This window comes from Erpetoichthys calabaricus, chromosome 10 (genome assembly GCF_900747795.2).
Source record: "Erpetoichthys calabaricus chromosome 10, fErpCal1.3, whole genome shotgun sequence".
Classification (NCBI taxonomy): Eukaryota; Metazoa; Chordata; class Cladistia; order Polypteriformes; family Polypteridae; genus Erpetoichthys; species Erpetoichthys calabaricus.
The window spans coordinates 68049236-68067375 of NC_041403.2; the positions used below are offsets into that span (position 1 = coordinate 68049236).

The 18140-nt window shown below is 35.5% G+C and overlaps 1 protein-coding gene across 2 annotated transcripts in view; it reads left to right on the top strand.

The window, feature by feature from the left end:
• swt1 (SWT1 RNA endoribonuclease homolog) overlaps positions 1 to 18140 on the top strand; it is a 73908-nt gene that overhangs the window by 38864 nt on the left and 16904 nt on the right. The window contains exons 12-17 of one of the 2 annotated variants that reach the window (XM_028811370.2): positions 4071 to 4209; positions 6409 to 6554; positions 10094 to 10278; positions 10723 to 10866; positions 16914 to 16980; positions 17305 to 17372. In XM_028811370.2, the coding sequence (XP_028667203.1) occupies positions 4071 to 4209; positions 6409 to 6554; positions 10094 to 10278; positions 10723 to 10866; positions 16914 to 16980; positions 17305 to 17372 (749 nt within the window). Of the gene's footprint in view, positions 1 to 4070; positions 4210 to 6408; positions 6555 to 10093; positions 10279 to 10722; positions 10867 to 16913; positions 16981 to 17304; positions 17373 to 18140 lie in introns of those variants that run through there. The other variant, XR_007936116.1, reaches the window with a different exon arrangement.

Sequence of the window (18140 nt, forward strand, 5' to 3'; positions counted from 1 at the left end):
CATGTCCCCTTCTTTGTTCTTTTCCTGTCGGCAATGCCACGTGTCTGTTCCGCTGTTCTTTACCTGTTAGCCAAAGGCATGCAGCCACACTTCCCCTTACCATGACAAAGACCTGAAGGCCAATTATGTAGCCAAGATAGCCTGCATCTCCAGTTCAAAGGTCGTCTTACACGTATCGCGTCGTAAGTTCTGGAATATGACCAAGGTCAAAGTTAAGTGCCTTGTGTTTTTTTAGTGACAGATGGACAACCCCTTAGTATTTCATTTGCAGTTGGAATCCTGTTATTACAAAACTCATGGGACCATAAAAATATTTTGTTATAATGGATGTTTCGTTATAATGAATATGGGGAAAAAACGTATACTATTGCGACCAGGGTTGCCATCTCTAATGGCAGCAGCGCAAGGACAGCTATGTAGCTGCTCTGCTGCATCTGGCAAAAGGTAAAACAAGGGTAAAGTAATTGGTTGTCCTCTACAGAATCAGGCTTATTGCGTAATGTGCTTTGTCGCACAATGTCTAGGACATTTAACATCAGGCTTTGAAATGCTCTTCCTTGCACTCTCCTGATCTCTCTTCTCCAGACTGTGTGTGCCTCAGCAATGATTCTGAGCCAGTAGTTTTGTAATCTGAAGATGGGTGCTAAAACAGGATGATCTCTGTCGCGATAGATAGATAGATAGATAGATAGATAGATAGATAGATAGATAGATAGATAGATAGATAGATAGATAGATAGTTTATTAATCCAACAAGGGGAAATTCACATACTCCAGCAGCAGCATACTGATAAAAACAATATTAATTAAAGAGTGACAAAAACACAGTGCAAGTTAAAAAGTGCAAGGTGGAGAGTGCAAGGCAGGTATAACAGTCAATAACATTGTATAATGTTACCGTTTACCTCCCCATTCCTCCCAAACCCGTGGAATTGAAGAGTCGCATAGTGTGGGGGAAGAATGATCTCCTCGGTCTGTCAGTGGAGCAGGACTGTGACAGCAGTCTGTTGCTGAAGCTGCTCCTCTGTCTGGAGCTGATACTGTTCAGTGGATTCTCCATGATTGACAGGAGCCTGCTCAGTGCCCGTTGCTTCGCCACAGATGTCAAACTGTCCAGCTCCTGCTTTCTCCCTGTCTCTCTCGATGGAGGTACCCCGCTTTGAGCTGCAGCCAGTGATGATCTTCATCCCATCCCACAATTCCTTCATGCTGTTATTCTGAAACTTTTGCTCCAGTTTTCTCTTGTACTGCTCCTTCGCCGCCCTGAGCTGGACTTGGAGTTCCTTCTGCACGCGCTTGAGCTCATGCTGATCACCGCCTTTAAAAGCCCTTTTCTTCTGGTTCAGAAGGCCCTCGATGTCACTTGTAATCCATGGTTTGTCGTTAGCATAGCATTATTATCTTTAGTGGCCATTTTTGGTCGAAATAATGCTCATTACACTGAAATATACATTTCGTTAAAACAAAATTTGTTTAATGTGATGTTCTAGGAAAGTTTGTCCTGGCCCACAAAAATTATTCTGAAAATTTCATTGCTTCAGTATTTGCTATAAAGGGACTTGACCTGTGTGTGTTTGTATAATATCAGAATCAGAATTCACTTTATTAGGAATCTGTCTTGATAGTATTTGTGCAACATAAAAGGACAACATGAATACAGAAGGTAAATATAAGAAGATAAAATATAATGCGTCATACAAACAAATAGCTAGCATTAAAATGTCTACGCAGTCTAATGTGTAGGTATACATAGATAATGAGTAGAAGCTCAGACTTGATTAGTAAGAATAACTGCATGTGAAAAAAAAACTGTTCAGGTGACGGGTTGTTTTAGCTTTCACTGCATAAAGACACTTAACTGTTCTTTTTACTATTTTTACAGTTTTCAGCTTTTGTTTGTAAGCAGGAATAAGGTGAATTATAGAATGGTCAAAATTACCAAGGTGGGGACGGCATGATAAGCATCCTTAATAGCTGCCTGGCAGTGATCTAGAATATTTTCTTCTCTGGTAGGGTATTTTATATACTGTTGATATTTAGTAAGGACCTCCTCTTCCTCCTGGTTAAAACTGACACAGTTTAAATCACCCAAAATAATGATTTGTGAGTCTGGGTTGTCTTTTTCAGTCTTTGAGGAAAACCTGTGTGGTAAATGAAATGGAATGAAAAAGAGCTCCAAACCACAGACAAAGCAATACAATAAACAGAATAAAATAAAGGATATTTATTCACTCCAAAGCACCTTCCATAATTCAACCAAAATTCACAATAACTACACAATTCTTCCTCCTTTCTCCTTTGGTTGAGTGTTGCCCACAGCCTTCCAAGTCTGACTCATTGATGTGAGGCAGTGGAATCTCTTTTAAGCTGGACCGGGGAATGCTTCTGGTGCTGTGCTGTGTCTCCCTGGAAGGACTTCCGGCCCGTAAATAAAGTAGGGAGGTATCAACCCACCCCACTCTACTAGATCTGGCTCCATTTCATTATAAAATGCTAAGCAAATGGTTTTGATGCAAGTGTGTTATGTGCTTAGTTCTTTTGCAGTACTTGTTGTCTGTCGTACACGGAAAAGTCCAGAAGATTTTAAACAATCTTTTATAAAAGTATATATGATATTTTTTCATATTCATTCTTTTTTTCATATAAATGTTCCTTAAAACATACAGATCGTTTTTTTTAGTGGAGCTAGCCTACTGGAAGTTTATTGAAATGGAATTTGCACATGCAGTATTTCATACAGTCACATACATGTAATATAATGCTGTGCTAAAGCTAGTTCTGTTTGAACTTAGCAATCAATTTTTGTTTTTTTATGTTCTTTTAAACATGCAGATAATGCATCATTTTTTTTTTAAGTGAGGTATAGCAATACTGTTGGAAGACATTGAAATGATCTTTGTACATATGGCATGTGGCCAGGTCCTATGCATAACTTTTTAATACATGGAAATGTCCAGAAGATGGGGGCATTGTTCAGTCATCCTATTCCTGTTGTACAGAAGTTCATGTTTTTTAATTTATACTAAAAAACTTTATTATATCTGATTCTGTTATGTTAAAAAAAAATCTTTTGCTTTTGATATTTTTTAATGGAGGTTTCTTTCAAAGAATTTACAAATATGTTGTACAGTCATATGCTTTTCATATAATCCCCTGAATGTATGTAAGTGTAATTAAAATGTAATTGATGCTAACTTTCTTGACATTTGACCATTAGACATTACAGCTGCAATAACTTGCAGGAGCTGTCATAGTGCAAAAGAAGAGACTACATAGGTCCATACACTCAATAATATAATAGCATTTGAATCAAAAAGTAGTAAGCACAAGCCAGTTCAACACACAAAAAAGAACATTAATTATTTACATAGTATTGAATATTAAATATATTAATTATTCCCATACATTAATACCTTAGATTGAGTGTTAATACATTTTCAGTGGTGGCTATATGGCGGACAAACAATAATGCTTTTAGTTCTAAACACTAACCTAAATAATACTGGTTTTCTGTTAAATATTATTTAATTTAATAATATTTTTCCAAATGACACCAAAGTAGGTGTCTGTCTCAGTTAAATCTAAATTTGAACTAATAAGGTTATCATGTGAATATTATTTATTTTTTAATTAGTTGTCAGATTTGTCAGTGTCTCAAATCATTTGCCTCATTCTCAAACATGAACATTTTAAATCAACACAGACTTCCGCAAAGGATTTGTTTTAAATTTAGGAGCTGAAAAAATGGGCATTTTATGTGACAGAGATACCTTAGCAAAATGTATGTATGTCCAAAGTAGAAACTATTATAATTCCAGTAAGTTTTAAAACACAGATTAATCACACTATTTGTAATTCCATGCTATTTATTTTATCATGCCTTGTATTTGCAGAAAGAGTTTTAACAATTTGGTGTCAGGTTTTGTTCATTTTATACATTGCGTGTGTTTACATATCTTTACAATTTTGAAAATAATGTGCCTGAATTACATACATTAGAACAGTACTGCTTTTTGCAAATCTAAGTACATTATATTGCAGTTGATGATTGTCTGATGTCTTTACACCAGATTGTTTACGTGAAGCCTCCCTGGACACTTTCTGACATACTGAAGTGTTTTAAAAAACACTGGATTGCTGTATTTGGACAACTTGTGTCACGGAATCTCCTTCATAATGTTAATTCACTGTATGACAGTCTTTACAAAGGTAAAGTGGACCATTTTTCCTCCTTACGTATCTACACAAGTTAAATTCATTTGAGTTATATTTTCTTTACACATTCAGATATCATTGCCATTGTTTACTTTTTATTAATCTGTGACATTCTTAACAATAATAAGAATATTTACTGTAAAAAATGTTAAACCTGAAACAATTTGATTTTACTGTAAGGAATGATGCTTTTTCCATAGTATTAATATTGGTGATTCACTAGTAAACGTTTTATTTTGTAGGAGTTCCTAAATAGTTTTCAGTGTTTAATTAGTGGTTTAACTTATTTAAATAGAATCATATTAGACTGAGTTATTTTACTTTAATTAGCAATTATTAGCAAACATGATTCTGTATTAATTGCTAAGTAAATAGATACAAGAAATGGTTTGATATTGAAAATGTAACAGTTTACTTAGCTTTACTTACTTCCAGTCTCTAAGTGATTTTAGATAAGCCCTGGCATCCCATTATTAATTGAAATTAATCTGCACTAATGAATGTTTGCTGACACCTTTTCATTTTCCTTGATGTGAGTTCACATTTACCTGTCTGTGTTCAAAAGCCTTTTTTTTTCCTAGTTGTATGTGACTATAGTTTCTTAAGTTATATATCAACATTGAATCAGGATGCATGTCATGATGGAACAGATTTTTCCTGAAATTGCTTTCTGTTATAAAACAATATATAACCTTATAAATAATAATTGAGTTTAAGTGCTTTGAAATAAACGTATCATAGGGAACACAATGTCAGTGATGCTTCTATTATTCAGCAAAATCAGAGATTTGGTCAAGGGTGTTGCACAGCACAAAAGAAGGTGGTTCATGTAGGTTTTTTTCCTTGTAGAAAACCTGAGCTGTGTTGTCTTGATTTTACAAAATTGTTCATTGTGTGTTCTGCCTTTGCAACTTTTGCATGATGTCAGAGTTCTGTTTCTATTGCTTCAATACTCTGCTCTGAGGGAGAAAGAAATTGAGTTATTCTGTAATCCAAGTCTCTCTTTGTTTCTGTTTATCTAGTTCATAATCTTATAAAACTTAAAATTACATGGCACAGTTTTTACTGACATTGTTAAACAGGAACAGGCTAACATTAAAAAACAAGACTTTTCTGCATGTTTACTAGGTGTTTAGAGTTGTAATGTAGCTTGTCACAGGTTAAACATGTTAACGCAACTAAACCTTCATGGATCAGTCCATTGCTGATGTTATTTTTGATTCGGGTTCAAATAAAGAAATGCTAGTAGGTGAGTATACACATTTGTCTTTGCCACTTCGTTTTTTTGTCAATGTCCATGGTGTGGTGTTCCTCTGCTTACTTTCTTTTGCAATTTTGCACAAAAACTGTAACTCTTTCTAGCATCCAGCTGTTCTGCTTATATGCATGACTTTCATTACAAAATGTCTCTGAAATTTACCAAGGTTAAAGTTGAGTTATTGACACAGGGCTAAAGCTGATCTTGGCAAATGATCCACAAGAGTACAGGGATAGTCCAGAACAAAATGGGCACCTAGTTTTCAAGAAAGTTGGGTGCAACCTTTGATTATTGGGTCACAGTTTACTTCTAAATTCCAAGTAAAATCTGCATTTTTGACTCTATGAGGTACCTTAGTCTGCCTATCAAAATAAGAAGGAGCACAGCTTCTGGCTAGGATTTTTAAAGGCAGTGCCCCGTAATCTGGAATAGTCTACAGAGTATTCACCTTATCTTGTTTAACATTGTTGTTATCAAGTGACATTGAGAAAGCTTAATGAATTGGCCAGCCTTTTGTCTACCCTGGAATGCCTATCAGAAAGATTGGGGTGTGTGTGGCAGGTAGGCTGGGTTTGCTTGTTATTTAGGGTGGATAGGTCCAGCCTGCCATTTGTTTAAACAGGCTCTGCATCTTTCTGTTACTTCTTTTATTGTTTTAGTGAAGAAGGCAATGTTTGCCACTGAAGTTCTAACCAAATTACCCCACTTTGTCTTACAGTGAATTACCCATTAACAATAAAATTAAACATTTTATACTTTCTATGATGTTTTTGCCTAGGCCCTAAACTTTCATATACTATATTAAATGCAATCTAAATGCAATCCTTTTTGAAAAAGTTGAATTTACTTTAGTATTACATTAAAGAATTGTTTACACTTACACTAATAGCTCAGTGTTTGAGTCGGGGGACTAATAACTCTTGTTTTGTCAACAGGACAAAACATTGACAGACCATCTATTAAGATTATACTCCAAGATGCCCTACATGTTCTGTATTCTTTCAGTTCACGATCAAGTTATGATGGTATTCTCTCTGAGGCCTGTGTAACACTTAGTCAATTAGCACAGTGCGTGTTTCAGGTAAATATGCATAAAGTTATTATTTATAGGTTTTTTTTATTTATAATACTATTATAAACTATAAATATAACTAAATATTATTTATGTACAATTATTATTTATATGATTATATATGCATGTAGTTATTATTACAGAAGCATCATGCTTTTCATATATTTTTACTGAATGCTGTTGAATATTCCATATTTTATATCTATTTTCAAAAACACCAACAGTAAATTTGACTTTGATACTACTTACCTTGATTTGTGGCCCAGTCACAGAGTATGTTTAGTTTGCATTTTTGCTCTTTGTCCTCATGGTTTTTATCAGTTAATACAGTTTTTCCAAAGTTGTACCTATTGAGTTGACTGGAGAATCTAAATTGACCTAACATGAGTAAGTGGTTTAGTGCAGGCATGTCAAACTCACTACCATTGGTGGGCCGCTTCGACTGCCATACGTGTGTCAGCGGGCTGTACTGTAACAAATACTATTATACTATTATACAAAGTTACTGTAGCTTTCTTTCCAATACTGAAAACTTTAAAAAATGTAACACTTAAAGTTTAAAGAAAAGCAATTTATTTCCATGCAGTCTCCATACAACAGTGTAGAATAAGAGTCTTAACCTCTTAGCTAGGTCCTTATTATATTACTAGGCTCACCCTCCTTTTAAGGCGACCGACTTTTATCCTCAATTTGTGTGCGCTCCATGTGTACATGTAAGTGTAGGGAATGAGAACATCAAAGTGCCCATTCATAACATCTCCCGAAAACCTAAGTTTTTTTATCCCCTCGAGTGCCTGTCCACACTTGGAGTGTAGGACTCCATAATAATATACTTGAAACTCATAGGGGAACAACTCTTCCGCTGCCATTAGCTCAGAAATGGTACCATAAGTTTGAGACTTTGACATTTCAGTGAGATACTGAAGCTCATTTGTATAAGAGATTCCTGACAGCATCATTGTAAATGGCTGAAACCTTAACCAATTACTTAAAACATGTCGTACAATGTCAGCCCAAATCTGTACCGCTAAAGACGGAGTTTCATGCACTAAATAAGCTATAGATGAGAATAAGCAAGCACCATCTCCCCTGATATTTACTATGCAGTGAGGCATTTGTACTCCATCAACATTAATTATTTCCAGAGACATAATTTTGTCTATTTTTCCAGCGCATCGCGCACAAAAGCAAGGGAAAGATGGGAGCACCAGAACTCTGCTCACATCGCGTCGCTTCATACCGCAAGCCGCAAGTAAGTTTGTGATACGCTTTGCACTCACGGGACGGAAGGACAATCCCGACCGCTCTTGATGATTGATATTCATTATATTATATTCATTGCTTATATAGGATTCTTACAGTGTGAGATCTATTTCTTTTGTCCCGACACTTGGTGGCATCTCTTGTTAGTAATCAGTTCGTCAATATCAGGCTTGAAATCTTGTGCAGCTGCAACTTTTATGAGGGATGAAAGGTGCTCGACGGTAAGTCTTGAGCGATGTGGGGTTTTGGTAGCTTTCATTAACAAAAACAATTGCTCACAAAGGTAAGTGCTTCCGAACATTGACAGTACTCTCGATGCCAACTTACAGATCTGCACATACGAGGGTGGCAGGTAAGCATACAAGCCTGGCACACCAACTTCGTTGTATTTTGCCTTCAGAATAGAATCTGACTGCACTTCAATCAATTCCATTTGGATATTCTTGGGCGCATTCTCAACGTTGTAAGAGAACAGCGCAATGCCCTGCATGTTTGTGTGAACTGAAATCACGAAAATGCTCACTGAATTCATTGCTCAGTAACTCAAGTTGGAAAACAAATCCTCCAAAAATCAAATTTTACTGTACTAAGTTTACTTCAAAGTTTATATTGTAAAATAAGCCGATATGCAAAAAGCCACCTGACCTACAATAATTTTACAAACTCAAAATCACAAAAATATGTTAATAAACAACTCACCAACTTCTCCCGTCCACTTCAGATCTTCAGCTGTAGTCTGCACTAACTGTTCGTTACAATACTAGCACAAAATTACATGAAACTAGAGCAAAAAAACATGAAAATATGCGGGCTATTACTACTCGTGATGGTCAGTTCTGACCAGTGGCCAGTCTCAGCAGCCCAGTCAGTAGTGTAGCCTTAGCAGGGGCGGCTCTAGGCTTGTGGCGGCCCTGGGCAGAGAAAGAATCGGTGGCCCCTTCGCCTGGCAATGTCAATACGGTATCTTATGCACGGCAGATGGCCACATCTGTTGCGGACACTGCATAGCTGCCTCGTGCTCATGACACGCTTCTATATACGCGTGTCCTTAACTTGAAAACCAAGTGGCGGCCCATGATATTCTCATTACGGCAAAACATTATAATACTACATATAGCTTTCTGCTCTGACTCTAGCGACATTTGTAAATACAGCATACTAATTAACAAGAAACAGAATGTTTTTCGGCCACATTGCCGTCAGCTGTGCCGTCATTTTCTCTTTCTGTTTTATATTCAATATATATTGGTGTGGCGGCCCCTGGGATTTGGCAGCACTGTGCAGGTGCACAGTTTGCACATGCCTAATGCCACCCCTGCTGCAGCCTAGCACGTCAGTTGTGACGCTGCGGCTCATTAACTTTGGTCAAGGCTTGTGGCTATACTAGCAGATGACGTTTCCGGTACCTTAATGCCATGGGAAAACGCGCTTTTCTCAGAAGGCAGAAGTAAGAAAAGTCAATAAGTAACACCGAAGATGCAGAATGATTCAATCACAAACGATAGTAATCATTTTGTACAAGTTCAGTGCTAACTAGGATCTGTCATGAGGGCCGCACAGATTTCTGTTGCGGGCCGCGTGTTTGACATGCCTGGTTTAGTGCACTCTGTGTTGTATAGGATCAGTTCCTTCCTTGTACCATGAGTTCCAGTACGCTATAGCAGCCTCCACCCCCAACTTCAAAGGAAAAAGAAATAATAGAAAATTAATGTATGCATATTGAAATACTTTGTAATTTATGCTTTAGTTTTAAACCCTCTGCTTATACTATTATGGCTTACAGTATCTAAACAAACATTTTAATTATTAAATGGCACAATAAATTAAATTATATATTGACCTCACATGTAAACATTGGTTGTCAGGAACCATTGTTTTGTACATATAAACCTCAGTTTCCGTTATGTTCACTTTACCATGTTGTAGTGAAGTTGGTAGACTGTCTGGTATGCTTTTCAGATTTAAGTCTTCTTTAATAAACATAATGAGAAATGCTGCTAGCATGACAGCATGGAGGTGTCTATGTAATGTACTGTAAACTAATTGTAGCTGATTTTCAAAAGAATTTTAGAATTTAGAAAATTGCCCTGGAATTTAAAATTCTGTGCACATTCTGCATTGGACGGTAAAGAATCTCAAGATAGTGTATAAATATGTAATGTGTTTTACCTGTTATTTACAGTTTGCCTGTCTTATATAAAAAATAAATGTTTAATTTTATTTCAAATGAAATATTACTGTATATATTTGGATATGCTATAAAACAACATTCTTTTCCATTTCAGTCTGACTTTAAAGTTGCAGAGAATTACTGTACTGCATTTGAAAACAAAATTCCAAGTATTACTGTGAGGTCTTCTGAAAATGAGCCAATAATGTCAGGTGATTATGACTCTCCACAACAAGCTGTCTGCCACCAAGATATATGGGCAGTGTTTGAAAGGATTTGGAATGCAGTGTGTCAGTACAGGTACAAAAGAAACTAAGCATTTTCTTATATATACTCTAGTCTAGATGTGTGTTGATTTAAAAAAAAAAAGTCCAAATGCAAAAGTGAAATGAAAGTGCTAATATTGAATTATAGGCAATTCTTCTTTCCTGGAAAAATAATAGTTTTCTTTGTAGAATTGCTTGTCTCAGAAATATGGTTCAGTCAAGAGGAATCATAGTGCAGATCAATAACATGTTTCAAGGGTTATGTTGCTTTGCTGCAGCAAATTTGATCACAAAAGCTTGGTCCCCTTATTCCATTATTTGTCTTGTTTTGTATACTTTACTAAAGGAACACATAAAACTCTTATCCTCTTGTCTAAATCAGTTTTTTGTAATATGCTAAAAAATGAAATCTCAAAAAAAATAAAAAGTAATAGAAAAAAGTTTACTCTTATTACTGATTTTTTAAAATTATTTTCAGCAAAGCTATTTTTGAAACTTTCAACTATCCATGTACATTGGAAGCTGTGCTGCCTGACATAAATCGCCCAACTCCCCATGAAGCATTTGTCTGCTTACAGAAACTAATGTTACTTGGGAAAGAACTTCTGAAGGCCTTTGAGAGGTAAGGAAAAAGAAGGACTTCTTTTGAGACTTCTTGTAATATCATCACTTAACCCTAAGTTTTGTTCTTCACAGTAGATATGCAATGCCCCTTTTTATCATTTTACTTGATTATGATTGTAGAAGAATTGTACTGTTTCTAGTATACAAATGAAAGAGTGTTCAATCGAAGCATGGGTCATATGAAGTAATTAAGCTTTTAGAGCATGTAATAAAGGTGGTTGACAGAGTACTAGAATTAGGAATCAGGGATCAGTAAAAGATAACCAAATTCAGTTTGGTTTCCTGCCTTGGAAGGAAACAATAGATGTTATCTTTGTTGTCTGGCAATTGTAGGAAAAACATTATGTGAAGGGAAAGAAGTTGCATTTTGTATTTGCAGATCTGGAAAAGGTATTTGACGTGGGTGCTGTGAGAGATAGTGAAGTGAACTTTAAAAAAGTTAGGTGTGGAGGTGGAGGAATTGGTTGTGCCTGGAGTGATGTCAACATATGAGGAAACGGGAGCAGTGGTCATCGAGAGTTTTGAAGTGAAGGTGGGACTAAACTGTAGATCCGTTCTGAATCAATGATGTATTTTGTGAACTGCATACATGAAAGGTTATATAAACATTCTGAGGAATCTGTTGTGTCTGCTGTATAGCTAGAGTTAAGAGAACCATGGAATTCAGAGGTGCACAGTTCTTAAATAGACTCTTAGATGATACAGACTCAAAGGAATCTAAACAGTCTTTTAAGGCAGTTTTTAGCCAAGCAGTAACTCTTTTGTGCCATTTTGAAAAAAGCTTCAACATTGCTAATGAAAGTTGGATAATATAATAGCTATGAATCTTACACAGATTAATTTTGTTAGTGATATAACATTTCTAATAGATATTAAAGAAACACTTTGCACTTATTAATTTTAACAAGAAAGCTTTAAATATAATAATATAGTGACAGTAGAACCCATGCACAAAACTTGCCCCAGCCTGTGTTCTGTTGATATCCCATTACTAGATTAATGTTTATTTCATAACGTCTTGCATGGATTTCTTTGTTAAAATGTTTATGTATTTATTCATTTAATTTGAGCTACTATAAAAAGCCAGATTTCCCCATTGGGACAAAAAAGTTTTCTCTAAGTGTCTTAAATGTGTACTCTGGAGAAGCCTCACAGGAGCAGCCCTGAATGGGAGTTAGGATACTCACAAAGCCTGTGGCTGTATGTTGTAACATTGTTGCCCTCAGTGTGACTTTAGGGTGGCCAGAGAAAAACTTGGGCTGATGTTGTTCCATATATATATGCAAACTATACAAAATATTTTTACTTTTTGGAGACATTGGATTTGCTGCTCGAAGGTGCACCAAATGGACCTTGTTCATGACCTCAATGTTGGAGGCAACTGAAAAGCCAAAAGATTGTTTATATATCATAACGGCAACCTTAGTTCTCATTGGAGAACACTAACAGAAAGGGAAGCTTTCAACTTGAAGAAAGAGGCCTTTCATTTAGTGTTAGCAGAGGGTCTGCAGATCTGACAAAGAAGTAACAGCAGTCCCAAGTGGCAGTAGTAACAATAGCTGAAGCAAAGGTTTATAAGTGGATGGATTTTGATAAGGCAAATAGAAAATGTCCTTTGGTTTTAGCAAGGTATTCAGCAGTTCAGAAAGGGTAGGTGTGATGTCGCCCAGGTTATTCTAAGCAAAGGTGGGAAAATGTTGACTTAAATTGGGGAGACGTGAAAAAAATACTTGAAGCATCTAAACCTGGTGAATATGTCCTCTTTGGAGTAGGAATTGCCAAAAACATTATTAGGAGTTCGGTTCTGCTCTTTATCCTTCCACATGTACTTGAGGGGAACTTGAGAGTTTGCTAATCTTGTTTGTGCATGCTTTTTGGACTTTGAAGCTTATGACTGTGTACTTGGTATGTTGTGCAAGGTGCTAGAAGGGGTTCTGAAGACAATGCTTAAAGCCATTCATTTTCTGTGTTTGTTGAATGAGACTTGTGTTTGCTTACATGGTATTAAGTCAAAACTATTCACTGTGGGTACTTTTTGTCTCTTCTCCTGTTCTGATTTTCATAACCAATATATGAATATACCATTGAGGTTTGCAGGGAATTCAGTTTGAGAGGCTGGGGGGCTAGAATGAGAAATTGGCATGTTATGAGATAACAAGCGAGCAGCTGCTCCAGGTGGATCAGTTCAAACACCTGCAGGGGTTATTGACAGGTAACAGTAGAGATGATTTTGAGATTAATTCAGTTATCTGAGTTTTGACAGCATTTTACCAAACTTTGCTTAGGGCTTTCAATAGATTAACATGTATTTAGGCAGTTCTCAACCTGGTTGACCATTTCTGGCATGATGTTCTGTTTTAATGTTTGTATGCATGTTCCCCTCCTTCTGTGTGTGCACAAATGTGCATTTGAGGTATTAACTCATGAATGAGTCAGAAATTGCAATCACATTATTGTAGCTTTGTCCATAGCTAAATAACCTAAACTGTCTCTCTCTCTCTCTAAGTTAAGCAGACACATTCTTTGCTAAAGCAGAAAGAAATCTGACATGGTATTTTTCTTCTTCCTGACGGCTGTAATTTTGTTTCTCAAATTATTAAAAGCAGAGAAAAGACTTTAACAAGCATTGTTTTCAGTGACACCGTCAATGTATCAGTGATTGGTGGTATGTCTGTGGATTTATCTTACAATTAACATAATTGGCCACATATCAGTGATTTATGGCTGTGCGAAAGTGTGTCCAGTGTGGACTACCACAGAGTTTCTGCTTTCAATTGGGTATATATTTTTATTTATTTATTTCTAAATGTTTTACTTTTATGTTTATTTAATAGTCTTCTGTACCATACTGCCTTTTAACATTGCTCAGTGAAATTGCTTGCCGTCTTTTTCAATCACAATAAACCTTGTTTCAGTAAGTCATTCTTAGTAGTTTTATTTTTCACACATTGCCTTTCCCGTTTAATTGGAAATTTGTACATTTTAATCCCATCTCCTAAGCTTTTAATTGAATATGCATAAAAGGAATTCAACCAATCTTTGAGTTATAGGTAGATGTTCAGTTACAGATCAAGTAGTTAATTGTTGCCATCTGAAGAGGATATTTAAGCTTGAAAAGGAAATGGTATTAGCAGTTGATGTTACTGTATGATGTCTCCTTTCATTAGTAGTCTATTTAAATTAGGAGGGCCTTCTTAATATAGAATAAAACATCATGTAGGTCAGCATCTGGGATAATTCTAAGGAGACTAGGGTAATGACCTGAGTTTCCTTTTGGGTTTGTCTAAGGAGACTGGGGTAATGAACTAAGTTTCCTTTTGGATCTAAAGGGAAAAGTAATTCTATGTCTTGCATTATATTTTTGCCTCCCCCTGATGTAAATGTTACTCAGTCTGGGAGGGCAGGCAGGCAGGCATCATCAATTTCTGTTTTTTTTTTTTTTTACTTGTCCAAAACATTATTAAGAATTTATCAATGTTTCTGCACTTAAGAGAACGTTGCCTTAATATATGAAAATGTATAGGAGTCTGCTGTTTTCTCTTATGCTGTCTTATCTTTGCATATAGTAGCTGAAGTGAGGGCTTATTGTTTTTATGACCACTTTTTAAGCGCAAATCATCTGTCTGATGAACTATTGCTTAGACAATGATTAGGGTTAATCTTGGCCTAGAAGAAGTATTAACTAGAAGCAAATAAACAAGTTTTCAAGGAAAACAAAAATAAAATACCTACTTTTTGTAGAACTTGGAAGAATTGTGTGGATTTTACTTGTGGTATAGCAGAATTACATAACAAAAATGACTTTGTACACTCTTATGTCTAACATTATGACTTAATCAGGCAGTAGCGAGTGTTGTTTTTGTTATTGCCAAAAATAAATGCAATGTCTGAGAAAATGCCTGCAGTACCTTGTCAAATTTTTATTTTAGCATTGGCTGATTTATTCTTGTTTTCTTCTGCTTCTTCTTTGGTAGCCTACTGTGCTTCTGAATTTCTAGCCTAATAAATTGAAACTCTACAGAGTAACTCATTATTTACCAAGCTATATATATATTTGCGTGATAGGCTGTTTATATAATTGAGTGAACAGTTGTATAAATAAAAAAACTTCCTTTACAATCTTGAAGCTCTCTTAATTTTAGTCCACCTTGTTTAATTACTTTAAATGGCTATCAAGGTTTTGGGTGAATGTCCGCTACTGTAGTGTTTAATGAATTACGTTTAGTTACCTAGGAGACAGCACACTAATGCAAGACCATCTGTGTGCAAACATTCTGTTTTGTCTCTGAAATGTAATCCTTTACTTGGAAAAATAAATTTTATGTTTGTAATAAACACAAAAGTTTGCTGCTCTGTGGTCTGTGTTTTTACATTTCTTCTTGGTACAGTAGGTTTGATTCAGTAGAACTATTACAGCTATAAAGACCATTTGGTTTTACACATCAGAAATGGAAAATGATTTATTTGTCCTTTCTGTAGTTTTTGCAAATGGTTTACTATAAGTGTGTGTTTGTTTAATGTGACATGCTACATAGCTTCTGCATGCAAATGCACCAAAGCACACCAATATGCATATTTGTGTGTTCTACCACAGAAAACACACAATCCAGAAAACCCATTTCTTATCATTCCAGCCAGTCTTTCCTGCTTCTTGAAGATGATTATAGAACACACTTACTGTAACCACAAGACGGAATGTACAGAATATTGTTGGTCTCCAAATGTGTCTTTGGAATGGCAGTCATCATGATTTCCATTATGACTGGCAAAGTAGACATCACACTTACCAGACCAACAACAACACGTGGCTCATCACAATTACTGTATATGACAACAAAATAACTGAAGCCTAAACCCAGTCATTTTATTTAAAAGTACAGTGAAATTTGCCAGGGAGAAAATATAATTCAATCTCATTGCCTTGTTTGGTACTAGTTAATTAATTAATTAATGCATTAATAAGTTAATGTTAGGTTAAACCATATCCATACTGAACAAAAAAACAACCTTTCAGTTATTACTTGGGATATTTTTGCCCATTCATCCTTGGAAAAGGCTTCTAATTTTGCAGGAATTTTGGGCCATATTGCATGCACTGCTCTATTGAGGTCTATCCACTGATTTTCAATGATGTTTAGGTCAGGGGACTGTGCGGGCCATGGCAAAACCATCAGCTTTAATCTCTTGAGGTATTCCATTGTAGATTTCAAGGTGTATTTTGGATCATTATCTTATTAAAGGATCCATATTCCTTTTAACTTCAACTTTTTTACAGATGGTGTGATATTTGCTTCCAGAATTTGCTGGTATCTATTTTATGGTTTTTATTTGCCTTTCTAGCAATCCAATGAGTATTTGTTTCAGAAAGAAAGTTTTTCTTGGTCTTCCAGACCTGAACTTGACCTCCAGCTTTCCTGTTAACTGCCATTTCTTAATAATATTATAAACTGAGGAAACAGCTACTTGAAAACGCTTTGCTATCTTCTTGTAGCCTTTCCTGCTTGGTGAGCATCAATTGTTTTATTTATTTCTAGGAACCTGCTGATTGTCAGGACAAGGGTTGAGGAGTCAGAAAATGTATATAGTTTTGCAATTTGCATCTCCTACGGTTTCCTAATGACGACTGTGTGCAAGCCATAACCGTAGTGAACTAATTAAAGTCTGAGACCCTGGGAAAAGTTATCTTAGACCTCAGATATCTTGGGGTGCCCAAACTTTTGAATGGTGCTCCTTTCCTTTTTTTCACTGTGCAATTGTACAAAACAAAAACAATACACTAATCCTGCATAAAATGCTGAAAAGAAATGTTTCATCTTTAACTTTATGCCTTGTGGTGATTAGTTCATGTTCTGCTCACTTAACTATTCATAGTAACAGACATTTTAAGCAAGGGTGACCAGACACTTGCATTCCACAGTGTGTGTGTCTTTGTGTGTGTGTATAATATATAATTTACACCATTGTCCTTAAGCATTTGCTTTTTTTTGTTTAGTTATAGCATTTTTGTATAAATACCAATTTAAGCCCCTTTTTCTTTAATGCTAGGGTTCTTGAAACAAATGTGTGTTTTGAAGATGTGCAAGCCCTTCATAACTTTATCACCAACTGTGAGGTAAGAAGCATTTTATTAATGTAAAATTGATCCTAGATAAAGAGGCTCTATATATACCCTCCCATCTTTCCTTTATATTTAAGGTTAAAGATGTTCACAACCTAATTTTTCTGTTCTAAGAAGAACCAATTGATATTATTTTCCATATGTTGTATTTGCTGATTAAATAGTGCAATTAATATTTATTTCTTTCCCATGGGCACATAAACACTTGTTTGATTAGAATAGAAATTCTGTACGAACACTGATGTGTGGTTCAAAATTTAGCTGATTTTCTTATTCACCAAAAACTATGCTGAAATTTTTGAAATGTGTTTGTTTTAGATCATTTCTGTTGATCAGAGGTTCACCGCCCAGAGGTTATATGAATGCATAAGCCAATACGAATACAGGTAAGGTGAATTATAGTCATTTAATCAAGTTGGATACAAATGAAAAACAAACTCATTTTTAAACACAAAAGTGTGAGGCTATCTGAGAACATTTGGTTGCATTTTGACAGATCCCTGCCATTCACAATTTTTAAAAATATGCTTACCCTTATTTTTACTCTTGGATCTTGATTGATTTTATTGTAATAAACTACAGTTTTCTGCTTCTCTGTTAATATTAAAGTCAGTGCTGAATGGGTTTATTTTTAGTGTAAACAGACTTTTTTATCGCGTGCATTTAAAAATGAGCAAATAATGAACTTGTAAATCAATTTTTAACTTTCCAATTGGTTGCAAATTTTGAATGATTTCTTGCAAATGTATATGTAGTCTTCACATAATGTAAACAAGTTTCAGTTGCAAAAATACTTGCTCTTCTGGCCAGGAGTCTTTCATCAAGCCACAAAAATAAATAAACAAACAAATAAATGAAAACAGCCAAGGATATTCTTTTTTCAAACTAATTTGATCGAATTTAATGTCACATGAAGCCGAAGCTCATCTGATAAACCAGTGGCAAAAGGCAGGAAGCAATTTTTGATGGAATGCCATTCATCATAGGGTTCATTCAGAAGCCCACCAAAATTTACTCTTATTGGTCTAATTCATAGTTGCTAGCTACCCTAACGCTCATGTCTTTGGTACATGAGAAGACATTCATTCAGACGTGGTAATATTTTAACTTAGCACAGAAGTTGACTTTGAAAACTTCTCAACTCGGGTCTTCTG